General features: G+C 40.7%; 1 protein-coding gene across 1 annotated transcript; it reads left to right on the top strand.

The window, feature by feature from the left end:
• The first annotated feature begins 235 nt into the window (after positions 1-235).
• Positions 236-20,514, top strand: vstm4b (V-set and transmembrane domain containing 4b). The gene is made up of 8 exons (XM_059324922.1): positions 236-340; positions 5,830-6,237; positions 16,663-16,716; positions 16,946-17,053; positions 17,215-17,248; positions 17,332-17,456; positions 18,734-18,798; positions 19,604-20,514. Exons 1-8 carry the CDS (start codon positions 289-291, stop codon positions 19,727-19,729), a joined length of 972 nt encoding a protein of 323 aa, XP_059180905.1. The 5' UTR covers positions 236-288; the 3' UTR covers positions 19,730-20,514.
• The last annotated feature ends 2,347 nt before the right edge of the window (positions 20,515-22,861 follow it).

A 22,861-nucleotide genomic window follows, 5' to 3' on the forward strand; every position in this document is an offset into this window, starting at 1 on the left:
TGTGTGTGCGTGTGTGTGTGTGTGTGTGTGTGTGCGTGTGTGTGTGTGTGTGTGTGTTCTGTGAGTCCTCCACATGTGTTTTGAGTGTGTGATGGAGGGGGAGGGGCAGAGGGAGGTCCTGAGGAGAAACAGAGCGTCCAATGTTTCATATTACACTCCTCAGCCAGGAGGAGGAAGAGGAGGAGGAGGAAGAGGAGGAGGAGGAAGGAGAGGAGAGGAGGAGGAGGAGGGAAGCTGTGCTCCTTTTCTTCAGAGCAGCAGAGTTTATGGAGGCTGCAGCCGTGGAAAATGAAGATCTCCTCTGTTCTCCTGGCTCTGCTGACTCGACTTCTGCTGGGAGGTAAGAAACCTTCTGTTCTTCACTCAGACACAGTGGAAACGTTAAAAACTGAATGTTTCCACTGAATGTTTCCACTGAATGTTTCCACTGAATGTTTCCACTAAATGTTTCTACTAAATGTTTCCACTAAATGTTTCTACTATTCTTGAGAGAAACCCTGAGAGGATGTTGTGCTGCTGGAGGTTGTAGGTTTGATGTTAACATTTCAGTTTCTGCTGAAATAAATGTGATCCAAAGTGAAATTACAAGGCAAGAAAATAACGAGTTTATAAAAGTTGCCTGTTTGCAGAGATGACAGGGAGTTCGGATGTGAAAATTGGTGGTTTTCAAAGTAAAACACAGCTTTTAGATTAACTTTACATTAATTGATGGTGATTTTTCGTGATGTTCTGTCACAATAGATGATTGAAGTTAACAGTCTGAGGGTTCAGAGTCAACACGCGACACCAAAACAAGACTTTACACCGCTCGCTGTGTTCTCCTTGTTTGGTTCTGCCACTAAATGAGAGACGAAGCTGTAATAAATGTGATGATGTTAATGAATGCTGAGCTCAGCCTCTGGACTGACTGGCTGTAAAATGCTTGCGTGTCATCAAATTGTGCAAAGTTGGAAAAACAGATGTGAAATATTGTCACGAAGAAGAAGAAAAGTTTGTTCCTCAATATTCCTCCAACATGCCACAAACAACTTTAGACTTTAGAGCAACAAAGAGACGAGAACGTTCAGCTTTTAGATCTGATCTGTGGAAATAACTTTCTCTTTATTTGTTGGGTAAATTATTATTCTTTTAGAATATTTGTTCTATTTGGGGCTGAAACTGAAGAAGGAACTTTTCCTGACTTTCTTTTTAATTGTTCAGTTATTTGTCATAAACAAGCTCAAACCCTGAGAGCATCAATTCAATTTACGCATAAACTCTTTTTTGTTAGCATAAAGAGCGACAAAGTCCGTCAAAGTGTTTAAAAAATAAGAAACTTTGACCAAGGAAACTGCTGTCTGTGTTCTACGTGACACCAAACGTCAATGTTGACTCATTTTAACTTCAGTTAAAGCTGCAGTGCCATCAGGCTGTCACAAATAAAAACACAATCCCAAAAAGTTTGTATTTGACGACCTGGAAATGAGACTTCGGAATCACAAACTATATAAATATAAATAAAGGATATATATATATATATATATCCTTTAGTTCAGTTCAGTTCTGTCAACTTTATTGTATTGTTGCAAACAAGCTAAACAACAATACAGCCATTCAATAGTGCAAACAAAGTGAGGAAGATAGTGCAATAATATAATAAAGTGAAATGTTCAGTCAGTGTTGAGTCGTACTGCACCTTAAAGTAACTAACAACACTAAAAACACTTTTTGAACCAAACAAGTCCAATGAAGGCCTTAATTTAAAACACTGGGACACTGTGTCGTTTAAATAAAGTCTATAAAGTTTCACTTTGACAAGATTATTTATGTTTACAGTGCAGCGTTGGGCAAAACAACAACAAGACAGGAAACAGCTGAATGTGTTTAAAGACGCCTCGACTCAAACTAATCAGAAGGTTTCTAACAGTCACAACAACAGACAACATGTGTTTAAAATAGACAGAATCTCCTCATCGTTCTCTGCTGCAGGAGATATTATCAACATGTTGATACGAGACGCTGCTTCACATGTTGTTAAAAAAGTGGGAAAAAAGCAACTTTTTTCTCCCAGATTCACCACTTTAAATCTCGTAGATTTGCCACTTTAATCTCCTAAACTTTTTTCTCAAAATATTATTTTCATATGTTTTTTTTTTACACATTCTGGCAGTATGTAATATCCTCCAATATTCTCTAGGGTTGAAATTTGGAATTTGCAAGTATTTCAATGAGTGTCCTATTAAGGGTTAAAGTGGTGAATCTGGGAGGAAAAAGTTGCTTTTTTTCCACTTTTTTCTCATGAATCTGCAACTTTTTTCGCACACATTTGCCACTTTAATCTAGTAAATTTGCTACTTTTTTTCTTGAAATATTACCTGAAGTTACCAAATATAGTTATTTGCCTGATAAAGAGTTAAAGAGACGCATCAACTCAAACAAATGAAAAGTTTCTAACAGAGACAACAAGAGAGAACACGTTTCTTTCTCTGCTTCAGATGTCGTTAATAACTGACGCTGCTTCAGATGATGTTAATAACTGACGCTGCTTCAGATGTTGTTAATAACTGACGCTGCTTCAGATGTTGTTAATAACTGACGCTGCTTCAGATGTTGTTAATAACTGACGCTGCTTCAGATGTTGTTAATAACTGACGCTGCTTCAGATGTTGTTAATAACTGACGTTGCTTCAGATGTTGTTAATAACTGACGCTGCTTCAGATGTTGTTAATAACTGACGCTGCTTCAGATGTTGTTAATAACTGACGTTGCTTCAGATGTTGTTAATAACTGACGCTGCTTCAGATGTTGTTAGTAACTGACGCTGCTTCAGATGTTGTTAATAACTGACGCAGCTTCAGATGTTGTCAATAACTGACGTTGCTTCAGATGTTGTTAATAACTGACGCTGCTTCAGATGTTGTTAATAACTGACGCTGCTTCAGATGTTGTTAATAACTGACGCTGCTTCAGATGTTGTTAATAACTGACGCTGCTTCAGATGTTGTCAATAACTGACGCTGCTTCAGATGTTAATAACTGACGCTGCTTCAGATGTTGTTAATAACTGACGCTGCTTCAGATGTTGTTAATAACTGACGCAGCTTCAGATGTTGTTAATAACTGACGCTGCTTCAGATGTTGTCAATAACTGACGCTGCTTCAGATGTTAATAACTGACGCTGCTTCAGATGTTGTTAATAACTGACGCTGCTTCAGATGTTGTTAATAACTGACGCTGCTTCAGATGTTGTTAATAACTGACGTTGCTTCAGATGTTGTTAATAACTGACGCTGCTTCAGATGTTGTTAATAACTGACGCTGCTTCAGATGTTGTTAATAACTGACGTTGCTTCAGATGTTGTTAATAACTGACGCTGCTTCAGATGTTGTTAATAACTGACGTTGCTTCAGATGTTGTTAATAACTGACGCTGCTTCAGATGTTGTTAATAACTGACGTTGCTTCAGATGTTGTTAATAACTGACGCTGCTTCAGATGTTGTTAATAACTGACGCTGCTTCAGATGTTGTTAATAACTGACGCTGCTTCAGATGTTAATAACTGACGCTGCTCCAGATGTTGTTAATAACTGACGCTGCTTCAGATGTTGTTAATAACTGACGCTGCTTCAGATGTTGTTAGTAACTGACGCTGCTTCAGATGTTGTTAATAACTGACGCAGCTTCAGATGTTGTTAATAACTGACGCTGCTTCAGATGTTGTCAATAACTGACGCTGCTTCAGATGTTAATAACTGACGCTGCTTCAGATGTTGTTAATAACTGACGCTGCTTCAGATGTTGTTAATAACTGACGCTGCTTCAGATGTTGTTAATAACTGACGCTGCTTCAGATGTTGTTAATAACTGACGCCGCTTCAGATGTTGTTAATAACTGACGCCGCTTCAGATGTTGTTAATAACTGACGTTGCTTCAGATGTTGTTAATAACTGACGTTGCTTCAGATGTTGTTAATAACTGACGTTGCTTCAGATGTTGTTAATAACTTCAATGCTTCAGATGTTGTTAATAACTGACGCTGCTTCAGATGTTGTTAATAACTGACGTTGCTTCAGATGTTGTTAATAACTGACGTTGCTTCAGATGTTGTTAATAACTGACACTGCTTCAGATGTTGTTAATAACTGACGTTGCTTCAGATGTTGTTAATAACTGACGCTGCTTCAGATGTTGTTAATAACTGACGCTGCTTCAGATGTTGTTAATAACTGACGCTGCTTCAGATGTTAATAACTGACGCTGCTTCAGATGTTGTTAATAACTGACGCTGCTTCAGATGTTGTTAATAACTGACGCTGCTTCAGATGTTGTTAATAACTGACGCTGCTTCAGATGTTGTTAGTAACTGACGCTGCTTCAGATGTTGTTAATAACTGACGCAGCTTCAGATGTTGTTAATAACTGACGCTGCTTCAGATGTTGTCAATAACTGACGCTGCTTCAGATGTTAATAACTGACGCTGCTTCAGATGTTGTTAATAACTGACGCTGCTTCAGATGTTGTTAATAACTGACGCAGCTTCAGATGTTGTTAATAACTGACGCTGCTTCAGATGTTGTCAATAACTGACGCTGCTTCAGATGTTAATAACTGACGCTGCTTCAGATGTTGTTAATAACTGACGCTGCTTCAGATGTTGTTAATAACTGACGCTGCTTCAGATGTTGTTAATAACTGACGTTGCTTCAGATGTTGTTAATAACTGACGCTGCTTCAGATGTTGTTAATAACTGACGCTGCTTCAGATGTTGTTAATAACTGACGTTGCTTCAGATGTTGTTAATAACTGACGCTGCTTCAGATGTTGTTAATAACTGACGTTGCTTCAGATGTTGTTAATAACTGACGCTGCTTCAGATGTTGTTAATAACTGACGTTGCTTCAGATGTTGTTAATAACTGACGCTGCTTCAGATGTTGTTAATAACTGACGCTGCTTCAGATGTTGTTAATAACTGACGCTGCTTCAGATGTTAATAACTGACGCTGCTCCAGATGTTGTTAATAACTGACGCTGCTTCAGATGTTGTTAATAACTGACGCTGCTTCAGATGTTGTTAGTAACTGACGCTGCTTCAGATGTTGTTAATAACTGACGCAGCTTCAGATGTTGTTAATAACTGACGCTGCTTCAGATGTTGTCAATAACTGACGCTGCTTCAGATGTTAATAACTGACGCTGCTTCAGATGTTGTTAATAACTGACGCTGCTTCAGATGTTGTTAATAACTGACGCTGCTTCAGATGTTGTTAATAACTGACGCCGCTTCAGATGTTGTTAATAACTGACGCCGCTTCAGATGTTGTTAATAACTGACGTTGCTTCAGATGTTGTTAATAACTGACGTTGCTTCAGATGTTGTTAATAACTGACGTTGCTTCAGATGTTGTTAATAACTTCAATGCTTCAGATGTTGTTAATAACTGACGCTGCTTCAGATGTTGTTAATAACTGACGTTGCTTCAGATGTTGTTAATAACTGACGTTGCTTCAGATGTTGTTAATAACTGACACTGCTTCAGATGTTGTTAATAACTGACGTTGCTTCAGATGTTGTTAATAACTGACGCTGCTTCAGATGTTGTTAATAACTGACGCTGCTTCAGATGTTGTTAATAACTGACGCTGCTTCAGATGTTAATAACTGACGCTGCTTCAGATGTTGTTAATAACTGACGCTGCTTCAGATGTTGTTAATAACTGACGCTGCTTCAGATGTTGTTAATAACTGACGCTGCTTCAGATGTTGTTAATAACTGACAATGCTTCAGATGATGTTAATAACTTCAATGCTTCAGATGTTAATAACGTGTAACTGTGTTCCAGATCTGTGTCTGTCCATCAACGTGACCATAAGCCCCGCCCCCTTCACGGTGGCCCAGCAGGGTCAGAACATCTCGCTGTCCTGCGTCGTGTCCCAGCGCCGCCGTAACGCCGCGCTGCCCGTGGTGAAATGGACCTTCCTGCCGGAGGGCGCCGACCGGCCCGAGGACGAGCTCCTCATCGCCCGCGTCAACATGAGGAAGGCCCGTTTCTATGGCAACTACACCAAGAGCTTCCCCTGGCCCAAGCTGAAGCTGACGGTGGTGAAGCAGGGGAAGGTGTTCGACCTGGACATCCTGAACGTGTCCGAGGGGGACCGGGGCCTCTACATGTGTCGGGTCCAGGAGTTTAAGAAGCACCAGGACCGCTGGAAGGCCTCCGCTAACTGCACCGCCGCCACCGAGCTCAGAGGTGAGACTCTTATTTCATGCTTTTCTATTTAAGACCACCAAGGAGCCGTCAACACTGAAGACAGGCAAGAAACAACTGGACACATTAGGGATGTTTCCACTACGGACCATACCCTGAATCTGAATACGAGCCGTCCTAGAGGTCTTTTGTCTGGACTTCTTTAGTCCCTGTAGTAGAGCAGGGTCTTTATTGTCCCTGTAAACAGCCTGGTTACTGATTGGATAGAACACTAAGCAGGATGTGACGTAGTACTGGACGCCACAACAACACGCAACATTTGTAAAAGCTGGTGAAGCAGTGTTGCCAACTTAGAGACTTTGTTGCTATATTTAGAGACTTTTCAGACCCCCTTAGCAACAATTTTTTTTTAAAAAGCGACTGGAGACAAATCCACAGACTTTTTCTGGTGTTGTTGGAGACTTTTTTCTGCTTGTTAAGAAGAGTAAGAACGAGTCGAAGCAGAACAGTCCTCCTGCAGCAGTCTCTCCCAGCTGCAGAGCCGGAGGGGATGTTAACCCCTTAGCGTCCAGTCTGCAAATTGCTAACAGGCTAACAGTTAGCTCTGTAGCAGTACAGTGTGTATGTGCTAACAGGCTAACAGTTAGCTCTGTAGCAGTACGGTGTGTATGTGCTAACAGGCTAACAGTTAGCTCTGTAGCAGTACGGTGTGTATGTGCTAACAGGCTAACAGTTAGCTCTGTAGCAGTACAGTGTGTATGTGCTAACAGGCTAACAGTTAGCTCTGTAGCAGTACAGTGTGTATGTGCTAAAGAAATGTCTTTGATTGAATAGAGTTGAGCTGAACTAGAGCTGAGGTCTGGTGGGGGAACCTCCAGTATAGAAGAAGAAACCAGTAGCTGGAGCCCAGTTCCTCACAGGATGACCTCAGTGGTTTTGGTGCAGGGCGGAGACTTCACAGCTATTTCTGAAACCTCAACAGAAGCAATGGCAGCTGCTGTTTTGATATAGTAAAAGGTTTGAATCAGATCTTCTATACTAGCAGCAGGAGATGTGAATACTGTGGAGCAGCTGGTTGAACTGGTTTAACTGGACGAGGAAATCCAAACCGTGATAAGACAGAGTGAAGAAAGCATGAAACCAGTGTTCCTAGGGGAGCAGCTGTTCATCTCCAGTAGTAGCACTCTCTCACCACAGCTGATGATGTCATCATCAGTGGCCTGCTTCTGATTATGTTGCTGGTGGAGATCCAGTCTGGAGATGAAAGGGTCCTCCATGGCAGAGAGTCGTGGCTGTAGATGATGTTGGAGAAAGAGCAGAGAGAGTTTCACTGGTTTCACTGGTTTCACTGCTGCAACATGAGACCTGGGAGCAGATATATTATAAAACCACAAACACTTGAGAAGCTTTAGAGTTTTTCCTTTACTTCTGTCAAGATGGCTGTCCTCACAAAATGTACTATTTTGAAGTGATGATGAGAGAAGATTTACCAGTTACAGTTTTACTGGTGTGTTTTAGACGGAGCTACGAGCATTAATCAGATGACTGATCACTGCCACATCTGATCAACTGTTGCTACATTGTGAATTAAGCTAACATAACTAAGCTAACGAGCTTCATGAGTGGAATGAAAACTATTTTACATACTGAACTTCTAGTGTGTTTCTAGCTGAAACGAGAAGCTTGAGAATGAATTTAAATATGCACTAGATTGCTGTGGACATAATGTTGTGCTTAAAGACTAAAATGTTTAAACAGCAGAGCTGCTATCGTTAGCCTAATTTATGATAGCATCCTGGACTGGCTTCCACTATAGTTATCATCAAACTACTAATGATAGTTTACACTTTGTTACTACTTTAGATACAGGCTAGTTAGCCAAGCATGCTAACATTTCAAGGTGTCGGGCAGGAAACTGGAGGCAGCAACTAGCAACCAAACGCCTCTGATGGAGCCAGCTGGTCCAACTGATCTAATGTGGGAAATGACAAGAGCTCCTGTTGAGTCCTGAAAACACAGGGAGAAGTAAAAACAACACAAATCTCTGTTCAGAGGAACAAAACTACCGTTAATATAACTGTTAAGTTAAGGCTGTGATGTCATTGCAATGTTGTGTGATCAACTTTTAGCCTCTATGTTTTCACAGATCCTCTGGAAATGGTTGATCTTTGTAGGTAGAGAGCAAAAAAAAAAACATGTGATTGTTTAACTCATGTTTATAATTTCAGTAGAAATATTAAAATAAAAAGACTGTAATTCTCAAGCACATTTACACACCTGAGAAGAGACGAGTAGTCATTCAGTGAGACTTTGAGATATTGTGGAGATAACTGCAAACTGAGTAGTTAAAGTGCTCATCTTGTCATAGGAGGTCTATGGCGGTTAGAAACAACATTTTCATCCAACCACCAAGTCACTTTCATCTTTTTATCACTTCCTGCCCGTCTGACCTGACCACGTCGTTATAGTCATCTAACTGCAAACAGGCCAGAGCAGATAAAAACACTATTTCCTCCTTCGTTTCACACTTTGCTCTTGTGTTTTTGGCTATGAAGAGACATTTTGACAAAGAGAGACGAGCCGATAGTTCCAGTCAGTGACTGTGTCTGTCTGTCAGTCAGCAGAGTGGGTGGCCCTGCTCTGAGTTTGATCTGGAAAAGAAGTTGAGTTTGGTAAATGCTAATGCTTTTGCTAATCCAGAGTTGGCTAATGAGCTAGCTGAAGGTTCAGTCAAGAACAGCACAAAGCAGCTGGAGAAAAGGTTACAATAGTTTGATTTTTCATCAGTTTTAGTTTTAATTTTGTTGTGATTTTAATTTTGTTGTTAGTTTTAATGAGTTTTTAGAGTGAGTTTGCTAGTTTTAGTTTAGTTTGTAATAGTTGTAGTTTAGTTTTTATTAGTTGTAGTTGTTTTGTAATGGGGTATTTGTTGGGTCCAGATTCAATAAGGTCACAATAAATGTTTCCTTTATTTCCTTTGTCTGATCCATCTCAGCCCCAATAAGTTTATTAAGTCATAAAACCAGTTGACAAAGACGAAGTTGACAAAGACGAAAACGAAGGATATTTTCACTATAATTTTAGTTAGTTTTAGTAAGTTTGTAACCACAAAATACAGTTTCAGTTAGTTATCATTTTTTTTAAAACTCTTGTTTTTATTTTTATTTCAGTTAACGAAAATGTTTTTTCAACCCTAGTTTCCGTTATTTCTTTAGTTTTCGTTAGTTTTCGTTAACTATAATAATCTTGGTTGGAGAGCCGTCATTTTAAATAGTTTTTGTGATTTTTAGTGGTTTGGTGGTTTATCTAGTGAACGAGAGCAACACAAAGTTTCATTCCTGCAACAATGTGAAGACAACAGATATTATTTAGGCTCCTCTCTGTAGTAGCGTCAGTGTTCAACAACACGAGACGTTGCTCACCACATTTTCCATGGCAGCGTTCCTGCAGCCTGTGACTTTGGGGGCGTCCAACGCCAAGTCTGGCCAGCAGACACCAGTCGCTACAGAGCTGTTGACGTTGGCCCGGACGTGGAGTTTCCTCCAGACAGAGTCCAACTGGAACAGGAGATAGTTGTGCTGAGGAAGGTCGAGTTCAGTGTTTCAGTCTGAAGCGTTGGTCGGAGGATGTGGAGAACTATTTTCATCCAGGGAAGCGCTCCATTGTGGTTTTAGAGATATTAATAAAAAGCCCTACGGTGACATTTCTGAATGAATACTGTAATTATGACATGAATGGCAATACACGTGGCAATTAAAAGTACATTTATCATTTATTTTTCATGACACAACAGGAGTGAGAGGAAGCCTAGAATAGCTGCTTGTTTAGCAGGAAGTCTGACCAAAAACAGCTTCACAGCCTCTTTTATTATTACATTAGTTCTTATGAATGGAGATTAATTTAAACAAGTTAACCATTGCTGTGACACATGACAACCCTAATGTCTATACAGTATGTTTAGGGCTATAAACTTCCATGTAAGGTGTTATAAAAGACATAAATGCCGACGTGAAGTAATAATGAGGGTAACACGAGCCACGGAAGTTACATAAAAACAAAAAAAAGCATCATTTAAACTCTGCATCACCGTCCATCATTAGAACTACGTCTGCCAGATGGCGGCAGGGTACGGTCTAAAGCGTAAATGTAAGTCATTTTCTGCTGCCAGTAGATATTGATGTTTTTGAGGGGAGACCAGCCTGCACAATATGAATTATGAGTTCCACATACAAACAAATGGTGGCCAGGGAGAACTGCAGTGGTTGTGGCCAGCAGACTTTATTTCGTTGTCAATTTTTGTTTTCAAATTCAGTTAGTTTTAGTTCTTTTTAGAGTGTGTTTTCTAGTTTTAATTAATTTTTATTTTTAGGAACATGCTTAGTTTTAGTTTAGTTTTTATTAGTTGTAGTTTAGTTTTTATTAGTTGTAGTTGTTTTGTAATGGGGTATTTGTTGGGTCCAGATTCAATAAGGTCACAATAAATGTTTCCTTTATTTCCTTTGTCTGATCCATCTCAGCCCCAATAACTTTATTAAGTCATAAAACCAGATAGATGAAATAGATTTCATATCAACCAAAAAGGTTTACGGATGAAAAAAGTTGACAAAGATGAAAACGAAGGTAGTTAGTTAGTTTTAGTTAGTTTTGGAACCACAAAATACAGTTTCAGTTAGTTATCGTTGTATTTATTTTTATTTCAGTTATTGAAAGTGTTTTTTCAACTCTAGTTTTGGTTATTTCGTTAGTTTTCGTTAACTATAATAACCTTGGTATCCACGGCAACAGCTGACAGTGATGATAAACATCATGTGAGGGGTTAAACCCACTGGGACCACGCTCCGCCTCCTTCACATGAGAAACAGCAGACGACTGAGACTTTATGAGTTTAAATGTGTGTTTATGTGTGTAACTGTGTGTCTGTGTGAGGTCAGAGTGGAGGAATGCTGGTGGATCACATTAGGTGACCAGGTGTTTCCACAATCAGACAACTCTCCCACTCCTCTCCTTGCTCCTGCTGTAATAAACTCCTCCAGGAGGTCAGAGGGTTCAGCAGAGAACCAGCCTGCTCCTGGTATAAACACCAAGCTGCAGGTATTTCTATAACTCCTGGTATAAACACCAAGCTGCAGGTATTTCTATAACTCCTGGTATAAACACACCAAGCTGCAGGTATTTCTATAACTCCTGGTATAAACACCAAGCTGCAGGTATTTCTATAACTCCTGGTATAAACACCAAGCTGCAGGTATTTCTATAACTCCTGGTATAAACACCAAGCTGCAGGTATTTCTATAACTCCTGGTATAAACACCAAGCTGCAGGTATTTCTATAACTCCTGGTATAAACACCAAGCTGCAGGTATTTCTATAACTCCTGGTATAAACACCAAGCTGCAGGTATTTCTATAACTCCTGGTATAAACACCAAGCTGCAGGTATTTCTATAACTCCTGGTATAAACACCAAGCTGCAGGTATTTCTATAACTCCTGGTATAAACACCAAGCTGCAGGTATTTCTATAACTCCTGGTATAAACACCAAGCTGCAGGTATTTCTATAACTCCTGGTATAAATAACAAGCTGCAGGTATTTCTATAACTCCTGGTATAAACACCAAGCTGCAGGTATTTCTATAACTCCTGGTATAAACACCAAGCTGCAGGTATTTCTATAACTCCTGGTATAAACACCAAGCTGCAGGTATTTCTATAACTCCTGGTATAAACACCAAGCTGCAGGTATTTCTATAACTCCTGGTATAAACACCAAGCTGCAGGTATTTCTATAACTCCTGGTATAAACACACCAAGCTGCAGGTATTTCTATAACTCCTGGTATAAACACCAAGCTGCAGGTATTTCTATAACTCCTGGTATAAACACCAAGCTGCAGGTATTTCTATAACTCCTGGTATAAACACACCAAGCTGCAGGTATTTCTATAACTCCTGTGGGCGGCTGGTTCTCGGATGTGGCACGGCTTTAAGAATAGCTACAACATGATGGAACTCTGGATATTGTTTTGGCAGCTTCACAAGAAGAAAAATCTGAAATATCGCAGCTCTGGGGTCAGAAACATTCCCTGTTGAGTTTTTTTTAGAAGCCAACCAACTGGGTCTATGTTTATCACCATAATAGGAACACAGTCAGCAAATGGACTGACAGACGCAGAGACAACAGGAAGTTAAAGGGTGAATTATTAAAGCTTTGTTAGGACCGACAGCGGTGCTGTGTACTAGTCATTTATAACAGATGAAATCAGAGCCGAGGCTGGTGAAGACACACAGACCATCTTTATTCTGTCTCTCTATTGATGTTTACACTGTTGGGTTTGTTGGGAGACACAAAAAGAGCCGCAAATCTGGAACACAGTCAGCGTCTGAATGCAACTCTGTGGCTCCGAGGAACAAAACGTAGTTTGTCTGAATGTTTCCATGAAGTCTGCACCATTCACAGGCTGCTGTAGAAAGAAGCCATTTCTCTAGATGAGGATAAAAGACAGTTTTATGGCATACAGAACACCAGATTGATCCCATTTCTGATTATTCCAACATGTACAGCTGCTGCTCTGACAGAACCTGAGGCAGAAACACCACATAAACGTCACCATGATTTATGCAGTGAATAAGTGACTGTGAAGGAAGGGGCGGGGCTTTAATTCATTCAGCTGCTATTTCAAACAAGTGGGCCAAAGTCTGTTTTAAACGATATCTCAGCCAGAAACTGTTTGTGCCATGCAGCCATCCATTCTCTGTAGTTTTACCACAGATAATGTCTTCTACAACACACACTGGTGGTGTTAGGATCGTCATAAACAATGATGGTAATATGGAAAAGGGAATGTTACAATATTGAGATATAATATATAACTTTCATACAAGCTTTGTTAATAACATCACAACAAGCATCCTGAGTGCCCAGACTCTGTTAGGAAACGTTTTATTCATTCATAACTACAAACTCCACATTTCCTTTTTAATGTTGTGGTTCAAAGTCCACATTTATCTTGCTGTTGGAAATCATAAATAATCAAATTAAAATAATAAATTGGTTAATATCTGACCCACAGAGAACATTGGTTTTTAAATAAATGGCATGCAGCTATAATAATAATAATATACAATAATCTAGTCTAGTGGATCAAACCCAACCCCCAAAATTAAAACCTTGAAGCATGTCAAATTAAAACAATAGGAACAATATGTATGGTAATGTGAGGATAGAATAGTAAACTGGGGAACATAGAACCTTGGGACCCTGGAAACATAGGACCCTGAGAACATAGGACCCTGGGAACATAGGACCCTGAGAACATAGGACCCTGGGAACATAGGACCCTGAGAACATAGGACCCTGGGAACATAGGACCCTGAGAACATAGGACCCTGGGAACATAGGACCCTGAGAACATAGGACCCTGAGAACATAGGACCCTGAGAACATAGGACCCTGAGAACATAGGACCCTGGGAACATAGGACCCTGAGAACATAGGACCCTGAGAACATAGGACCCTGGGAACATAGGACCCTGAGAACATAGGACCCTGGGAACATAGGACCCTGGGAACATAGGACCCTGAGAACATAGGACCCTGAGAACATAGGACCCTGGGAACATAGGACCCTGAGAACATAGGACCCTGGGAACATAGGACCCTGAGAACATAGGACCCTGGAAACATAGGACCCTGGGAACATAGGACCCTGGGAACATAGGACCCTGAGAACATAGGACCCTGAGAACATAGGACCCTGGGAACATAGGACCCTGGGAACATAGGACCCTGGGAACATAGGACCCTGAGAACATAGGACCCTGAGAACATAGGACCCTGAGAACATAGGACCCTGGGAACATAGGACCCTGAGAACATAGGACCCTGAGAACATAGGACCCTGAGAACATAGGACCCTGAGAACATAGGACCCTGGGAACATAGGACCCTGGGAACATAGGACCCTGGGAACATAGGACCCTGAGAACATAGGACCCTGAGAACATAGGACCCTGGGAACATAGGACCCTGAGAACATAGGACCCTGGGAACATAGATATGCAACCAAGTAAAGTAACTGATGTGTGTCAAGAAAGAAAAGCTTATGTACAATAAATATCCTTTGTAGTTAAACTCCAGGAACTAGACATAGCCATGCTAATGTTCATCTTGCTAAGTAGGCTAGTTAGCTTGAAGGCAACAATGTAAACACATCTGAGAGTTTTTCCTCCCAGTGAAGTGAGCCTCGATATGTAGAGTTCAACATTTAGACAGCGGTTATTACGATTTTTGTCTATGTCATTTTTTCCTCAAGTTCAAGCATCTCGGCGAGTGAATCTGATATTCTGTGTTTTCACCACATTTTTTGATTGAACCTTTGATTAAGCACACACTTTAATTTACCGCAGTCCTAAACCATTTGAGCTGCAAACCTTCTCATATTTACAAAGTAAATATTTGGCAAAAAAACCTAGTAATCCACATCCAAGTGTATTTTTTAGTCTATCTTGCCTTTAAAAGTGATTAAGGCCGGTAGAATGTAGGTCACATATGGTCATTTAAGGCTTGGTGGTTTCACAGATGGGGACTGAACCCAAAGGTGTCTTCCCAACAGAGAAGTCAGAGGACTACTGGGTCTATAAACTTTTCAACCAAACATCTAAAGAAACCCATTAAAGAATGTAGTAGGGTGGAAATGTCAGAGAGGGATCTTACTGACTGACACTCTGAACTCACACGGCTTGACATTTTTCTGAACTGGTGAATTGATATTGTTGACAGAGAGTTTTAATAAGTGTTATCATATAACAACATGAGTAATGTGACCAGGGAGATACAGCATGATGCAGCTTTCTGTTAGAGTAAGCTGCTTCATGAGATGATTTAGAGTTTTAAATGATGCTCGGCTCTCCCACACAGCTTCATGCCGCTGGCTATAAATCTAATTTAATCCCTTATGAAAGTTGTGATTGGGAGGTTGTTCTAAGTGTTAACTCAGACCGACGGAAGGAGGATTTTAAATGTCTTGTTTGTTTCATTGCACACTTAAATGCAGCTATGGGAATTAAATCCCAAAAGGACTTGATTTAAAATTGAAAATTGAAAAATAAAGTGCAGGCTTAACACAGACAGACAGACAGACTGGACCTCTTCAGCCTGTCTGTCTGTCTGTCTGTCTGTCTGTCTGTGGGAAAGCCTCCAGCCTGCCTGGCGAGTCGGCCTGTCCTCAGCTTGTGGTGGTTTGGGGTATTTGGAGATGGTGGGAGTCACTTCACAAGCTTCCTACCAGCAGCTCAGCATGTTAAGACTCCTGACACAAGCAGCTCATAGCTGAGATTCTCATGACTCTGATTCCAGTTATCTGCTTTATATGAAGATGACATGGTATAAACTATATAAGACTATAGAAGTCACATCCATTTTAATGAGAGTATCTCTATGTTCTCATATACCCATTTTCCATCAACGTGAACTGAGTTCTTTTGCTGGTGCTGGTTCTCAGCTGGTTTAACTCAGAACCTGCTTGGTTCTCCAGAACCACGTCATTACATTACTGCCCGGTCCACTCTGGAACCAGTTTTCCTTGAAAAGTGAGGAACAGGTTCAAGATTAGATACCAGCTCCGAACCGGTAATAATGGTGTCCACTTTAAAGTTTCGTCTGAACCAATGTTGGAACCCATTGGTTACTGGTCTGACTGGGGACAACAGCTTCTGTTTCCAGTGTAGCCACAGATATCCAGTTAATGGATATCTGGGCCACTGGTCATTGTTTACAGTCCCATCTGCAACATTATTAATGTTTTTTAGGTCCACACAACATTTCGACTAAACTCAGTAAACAGATATCTGCACATAAATGCAGAAACATTTTGAAAGAGCTACTAAATGCTGAATTGAAACCGAGATTGCATTTTGGCCGGTACGTTCTGCCTCATTTGCTCTGCACACACAACCAACTGTCTGTCAGGCAGTTTTTCTAACTATACCCAAAATATAAGTATGTACCTGAAAATTAGCAACTCATATCTCCTTAAAGGGGCCAAATCACTGGTGGCCAATGAGAAGCCTGCCTCTAAATGTACTCACCAACTGAAACATCCATGGTTCGCTCCTCGCCTGGAAACCATTGTTGGATTTCAGAAAAACAGAAACTCTGGGCCATGCAGCCAGTGTGTTGACTCAATGAAAATGGGTGCAGGTGGCCTTGTTATACAGGAGTTTGATAAGAAAGGATAAGTGAACTATGTGAGGTGAAGATTTACTATGATGCATACCTCTAAACCAGCTGTTGGCATGAACTCATCCAGGAAGGTTCAGGTTGAGCTGTTTGGACAGAGTTAGCAGCAGGCAGGGAGGAGGCCAACCCTGGTCCTTGTCTTCCTACAATTAGCTTAATTTAACCTCCAGCAGCATGTAATCAGGCAGAGAGATGACTTTACATTCTTCTTCTCTTCCTTTCTCCATGTAGTGCACGTCCTGCCGGCCACCAAGGCCAAAGAAAGCTTGTGGAGCTTGTTTGAAGGTAAGTCGCCATATTTTTAGTGTGTGTGTGTGTGTGTGTGTGTGTGTGTGTGTGTGTGTGTGTTGTGGTGGACTGGCTGTGTTTCGTCCTTGGCAGGCAGAAATAGCCCAACCCAGAGGATATAGTGCAGAGCCTTAAATAGCTCAGCAAAACATGTACTTTTTGTTGCCTTCAGATTGTTGTGTATGTCCAAGCAACAGATGTGTGTTTGTGTGTTTGTGTGTTCCAGATGTGTACCTGTGTGCGGTGCTGATCTGCTCAGTGGGTTTGCTGTGTATGTGCATGTTCACAGTGACGGTCACCTGCCAGTACGTACAGAGGAAGCAGAGGTTAAAAGGTAAGATATATATTATATATATAACTCCACTAACAGTCTGTGATGTCTCAGTTTTCTTTAATCTTTTTTCTCTATGACTCCTCGCTCCTTTCTAGATGTTGTACAACCATCTGTGTCTCCTCACCACTTGTTATATCTCTAACTGTGTAATATCTCTGCAGATAATTACCACTTGGTTAAAAGCCCTCAGAACAGGTAAGACTTTAGCGACACAGCCTCACGTAGCTGCTAACAAACGTTGAAATGTTGCTAACTATACTGAACCTTTGTGAATCCAGCTCCGGAGAGACGGTCACCAGCCTGGTCAGTGTTTCTCCTGCTCTGCCCAAGAAGGAGAGGAGATACAGGAAGAAGAGGAGCAGAGACTACCAAGACGAAATACCTCCAGAGATACCAGCAAAAGGTACAGAAAACCATTTTTTCCACCAAAATTAGCACATACATGCATCTACGGGTCCTTTAGGTGGTTCTATGGGTCCTTTAGGTGGTTGTAGGGGTTCTTTAGGTGGTTCTACGGTCCTTAAGGTGGTTCTATGGGTCCTTGAGGTGGTTCTATGGGTTCTTTAGGTGGTTCTATGGGTCCTTTAGGTGGTTCTGCTGGTCCTTTCGGTGGTTATTGTATTGAAAATACAGTGAAAGCCTCAAAGTTATGAGACCAAACCACTAAACGTCCTATTTTATATCTATATAACGTTATATATAACTTTATTGACACGTTGCCGTGGAGTGTTGTCCTAAAAAACATTTCTGAGGGAATAAATCAAGTGACAAGTTTTCTCATTTTGCATTGAAATTAATGGACAGAAATGTTTTTACAGCCAAACTTTGTGTGTGTTGCCTGCTGGAATGATCTGTAGAATGCAGCTTAAGGCACTTCCTGGTTTCCTCCTGCTCAGACCCGGAGGTTGCCGCCTGGTTTCCTCCTGCTCAGACCAGGAGGTTGCCGCCTGGTTTCCTCCCTGCTCAGACCAGGAGGTTGCCGCCTGGTTTCCTCCTGCTCAGACCAGGAGGTTGCCGCCTGCTAGACACTCACTGTATTTGTATTTGAGTTAATTTCTGGGTGTCTGGATGTTTCCGTTGCTGCCAGTCAGAGCTGATAATAACTGTGACTACTACAGAGTCATTTGTCCCAGAAATCAATACTGGTTGTAACCTTTCCCACTAAAGACATCAGGGGCAGGAGGGCGTAAGGGTCTATGGGGGTCTATGTTGTCAGGTAGCTCATAGCAGCTTAGTTTACTGGACATCCTGTTAAGTTTGATGTCTCTTTGCCTCCGTTTGGACTGATGCTCAGATTTACAGAGTTCATTTTGTTCTGCTTGGGTTTCCAAACATGAATATGAGCTGGCATTTGAGGTCAACATCCGCCCCTTAAATATATATCTTCTTGAGTTATGGATAGCGTGTGGAATGCAATGCATCATTTTTTCATCACTTTCATTTTGAAGGTTATTTTGAGTTCAGCACCGATGGTTGTCATGATGTGGTCGTTCCCCAACACAGATGGATGTTGGCTTTAGCTTCATATATACTAGGGATGTGCATTTCAGGCAAAACTACTGTTCGATAATCGTTTGGTACTAATCGTACTTTTTGAACACATAAATATATACTGTTCATTATATTTTAGAAACAGATCTCTACAAAACCACTGACTTTACTTTTCTCTTGTCTCTGCAGCTCCGATTGGAGACAAAACACGGAAACCCAAACTTTTAAAACCACAACCAAGGAAAGTGGTATTGGTGAGTTCTGAGCTTTCAGAGCTCTTTCTACATTGTTCACCTTAAAAAACATTCCTTATTGTCACCATATACTCAGAAATCTACCCAGTAATTGCTTTCATAGAAGATTTCTTCGGGTGCCCCTTGTTAGTTATTAGTTTGTTATTAATATGTTAGTTTAGCTCGTCTGTCTTATTGATCATTCTGACTGAGACCATTCCTCTGAAATATTAATTAGGAGCAAGCAGTTTTCTTTTGCTGTGGGTGGGTGCAGACAGCAAAATATGAATAAATGACTGACTGCATAAATGTGTGAAATATATATCACTTTGGATAAAACCTCTCAAACGTCCACATGCTTTACTGCCTGAACCTCACCAGACCAGACCAGGCAAGGCAGCGTGTGACAGGGAAGCATGTAATCAAAAGTACCAGAAAATGTCATAAAATACGCCACACAACCCAGGTTTAATTTGATTTAAATTGGCCCTGGAATGAAATGACTCTGTGGCATTTTAATGGCACAGAATGTGGCATGATGATTGAATTTTGGCTGAATAAAAAGTCCTGAAAGGTGACGTCTGCACGCAACACATTTACCAAAGCAACGCTGTAAAGCTGACCAAACATCCACCTTTTGGAGTCGAGCTTTCTCTGTTTATCATTTCATTTTAAGTCTGTTTCAAATATTTCTTGTCATATATCAACAGATATCTTAAGCTTTAGATTAAAGATTGAGTGTCTCTCAACCTCCCGACTCATTATCCAACCACTGACACCACCTCCTCCCCTTCATTGTTTCCTCCTTCTTCTCCTGCGTCTCCAGCCGAAGATCGTGGAGGAGAACCTGACCTATGCAGAGCTGGATCTGGTGAAGCCGATCCCAGAACCCAAGGCGTCCAGCAGCGGCACCGTGTACGCTCAGATCCTGTTCGGGGAGCAGCAGCTCTGAGAGGAAAACCACTCGTAACTGTGCCTTGTGTTAAATGTTGTCTATTTATAGTCTGTATTATTTTATATTCAAATGGTTTGTGAAGGACTAAATGTCTCACAATGAGGACACAATTGTACATATTGTTTTATATGTTTCTTTGATATGACTTTCTTTTTTTATGAGACCAAGATACAACAGGAAATGTTTTGTATACTGGATTATTTCATGTAAAACATTTCTTTTCTTTTTTTAACGCACCCACTGAATCCTGTGTAGCTCAAACTGGGAACACAATAGAAGGCTGATGCTGATCTAGACCAGATGTCCATTGTGACAACTGGTGGGAAGACTTGAGAGTATTTTAAGATCTGGTTTACTCCGGGGCGGGGTGGAATGAGATATCGCTTTACAACCATCTAATTAGACAATGCTGCTGCTTCTTTGTGGTTTATTGAAAATAAATAATCCGTCAAAGCTTATTAGCTTTACTGGGATATAAGGTAGTTTATTTGGCTTGATGCATAAGTACAGAGCTCAAACCAGAAAGTGATTAGCTTAGCATAAAGAGTGGGAAAACGGTTAGCTTGGCTCTAGCTAGCTGGCTGGCTAGCATAGCTAGGGGAAGTTACGTGCTGTTACTGTTTCTAAAGAAATGTAAGCAAAATTCCTTTAAAACCAGATTTTTGTTTTCCATTTATCTATGTGTGTTGATAAAAGAAAATGAGGAATGTGTTTTAACTTTGGAGAAAATGAGCTAGCTGTTTAGCTCTTCTTCCAGTCTTTGCTAAGCTAATCACCTCCCAGCTCTAGCTTCATGCTTAACATACAGATATGCGCAAGATATTTAAGCTATTTAAGCTATTTAAGCTATTTACTATTCCTTTCAATTCATAAATACAACTTTTTTTTCACATTCTGGCTTTTTATTTTTAAATTAAAAGATAGGACTCTATATGTTAGCAGCAGAATGCATCTTTCTTCATTGGTTTGGGCTATTTAGGTTGAGGAGTGAGATGGGTTAGCATTAGGCTAACGTTGAGATTCAACCAGAAAATTCAACAATTTAATAGACAGTTTATAGTATGTTGGTGTGCAATTTCAAACACAACCCTTGTCTCTAATATTCCTTTAACTCAGCTGGTTACATTTACTTACAGAGTGATTGTGGGAACCCCGTCGAGAGTATTTATTAAAAGACAAAGTCATTTTAAGACTTTTTCGGTTGATATGGATGTAGACAAAGCATTTCCAAATGTGACTGACTTCTCGTGTGTTCCCAGCTCGATCTGCCTCACAACATCTGTGTTCAGTGTTTCTGTCAGCCTGCCGTCTGTAATGACCACAACTCCACACAGTTGATAGTGAAGTAGCCATTAGCCCCCCGACCCCGCCCCATATGCAAGTACGTGAAGCCATGCAAAGCCTTTCATGTGGTGCCAACATCAACTCACCAGGCTGTCAGAGACTCACAGGAACATTTACATTCAGGCTGGAGTTAAACAGCCTGTAGGCAACACGAAGGCACATACGATCAATCCAAGAGGCTGCAAACCACTGTGACACTGGATCTACTAACAGGGACACAGTTAAGACCTTTTAGTTCACTTCAAATGTTGAGGTGGTTGGTTTCTGATGAGATAAGAGCCAGAAGTGATATCGGCTCTAATCCCACATACCTTCGTACAGTCTCACTTTCTGTGAATCTGAGTGTGAAAGTGCTTAGGCCTCTTTTTCCATTTAATGATCCCTTGGATTCAGGCATGGAAAAGCAAAGGAGAGTTTTTTAAACAGTGAACTTGAAACCCAGACACAAAGGCACCGGATCCCTCCCTTCCCCCAAAGACTTCCACTATCTTCTGTGGAGTTATTCATGCATACGGAGCCCTTTGCAAGTACGAGTCTAATTTTCCGCTGCATTCCTGCTGAACTCCATGTTTTGCTCATGGATTGTATATGAAGATGGGCAGCACAGCTCTACTTTCATCCACTGTACAAAATGAAGTCAAAATATCTGGAAAGAAAAGTGTTTTTGATGCATAAATAGATGTTTTAGTTTGGTCCAGCCCACTAACATTGAGGCTGCTGGTTCATGGACTATACTGCAGCCAGCCACCAGGGGGCCGTTCACTTGTTTAGGCTTCACTTTGAGATGTCATGTCAGCCAGCTAAAGTCGGTGGTTTGGCCCACTTCTCATGAACCGTCAGTTAAAGCAGCTCCATATCTAGTAACTAGTTAAAAGGAAAATGATATGACTCTTCTGTAAAACATTTAGAGTAAACTAGCTATTTTACTTGAAATGTATTGATTTTGTGTGGTGAAAGAGTCTCCATGTCTGTTTGAAAATGCAGAGAACATCATATTTTATGTTGAACCTTCAATCAGCAGCCAGCATTAGTATGTGTATAAAAGTAATGGACGTAACTCACCCATTGGTTTGTGGACTCGGTTTTGAAGCCTGGAGTTCTGGCCTTCACCATCTTGGTAAATAGCGGTTGACATATTGTTTTTTTTCAACCAGTGGATGTGCAGAATAGACCAGAGCCGGAATGATGCTATGTATAAGCTAACATTAGCACTAGCTAGGTTGGTTCACAAGCGGCAATTGTTATCCAAATTTCACGGTCAACTCCTGATGTCCAACTGAATAACTGAGCAAGAGTTTTATTTTAAGCAACCAAAATGTTAGTTAACATCTCTATTTTACTTTAAACGGAACCACAACTTACTAAATGAACACCATGCTGTAATAAAGAAGACTTTGAAATTAGCAAGTAGGGCCATAAACTAATAAATAGTTAATGAGGTAATAAATCCAACAGAAGTTGGGTCATTTTTCTTTCGATCTTCACACAAACAGACTTCTTTCTGCTGCCAGTGGAGTCGCCCCCTGCTGGCCTTTAGATAGAATGTAGCTTTAAGTCACTTCCCCATTGGCTTCACTTTTCAGGCCCAGAGGTTGAATGTAGCACAAAGCTGAAGTGTTTACTCTACATGGCGACCAGCCAGGTGTCCCAGATTTCACCACTAATTAATAACCCATTTTTACAGCTCTCTGCTCTCTGTTGCTCTTTATATTATTCATTTCATTTCAAACCACTATCGACTTCCATTTGTCACCATTCCAGTTTTTCATTGTTGTTCTCTTGTGT

The sequence above is a fragment of the Centropristis striata genome, chromosome 21 (assembly GCF_030273125.1).
Source record: "Centropristis striata isolate RG_2023a ecotype Rhode Island chromosome 21, C.striata_1.0, whole genome shotgun sequence".
In the NCBI taxonomy this organism is placed as follows: domain Eukaryota; kingdom Metazoa; phylum Chordata; class Actinopteri; order Perciformes; family Serranidae; genus Centropristis; species Centropristis striata.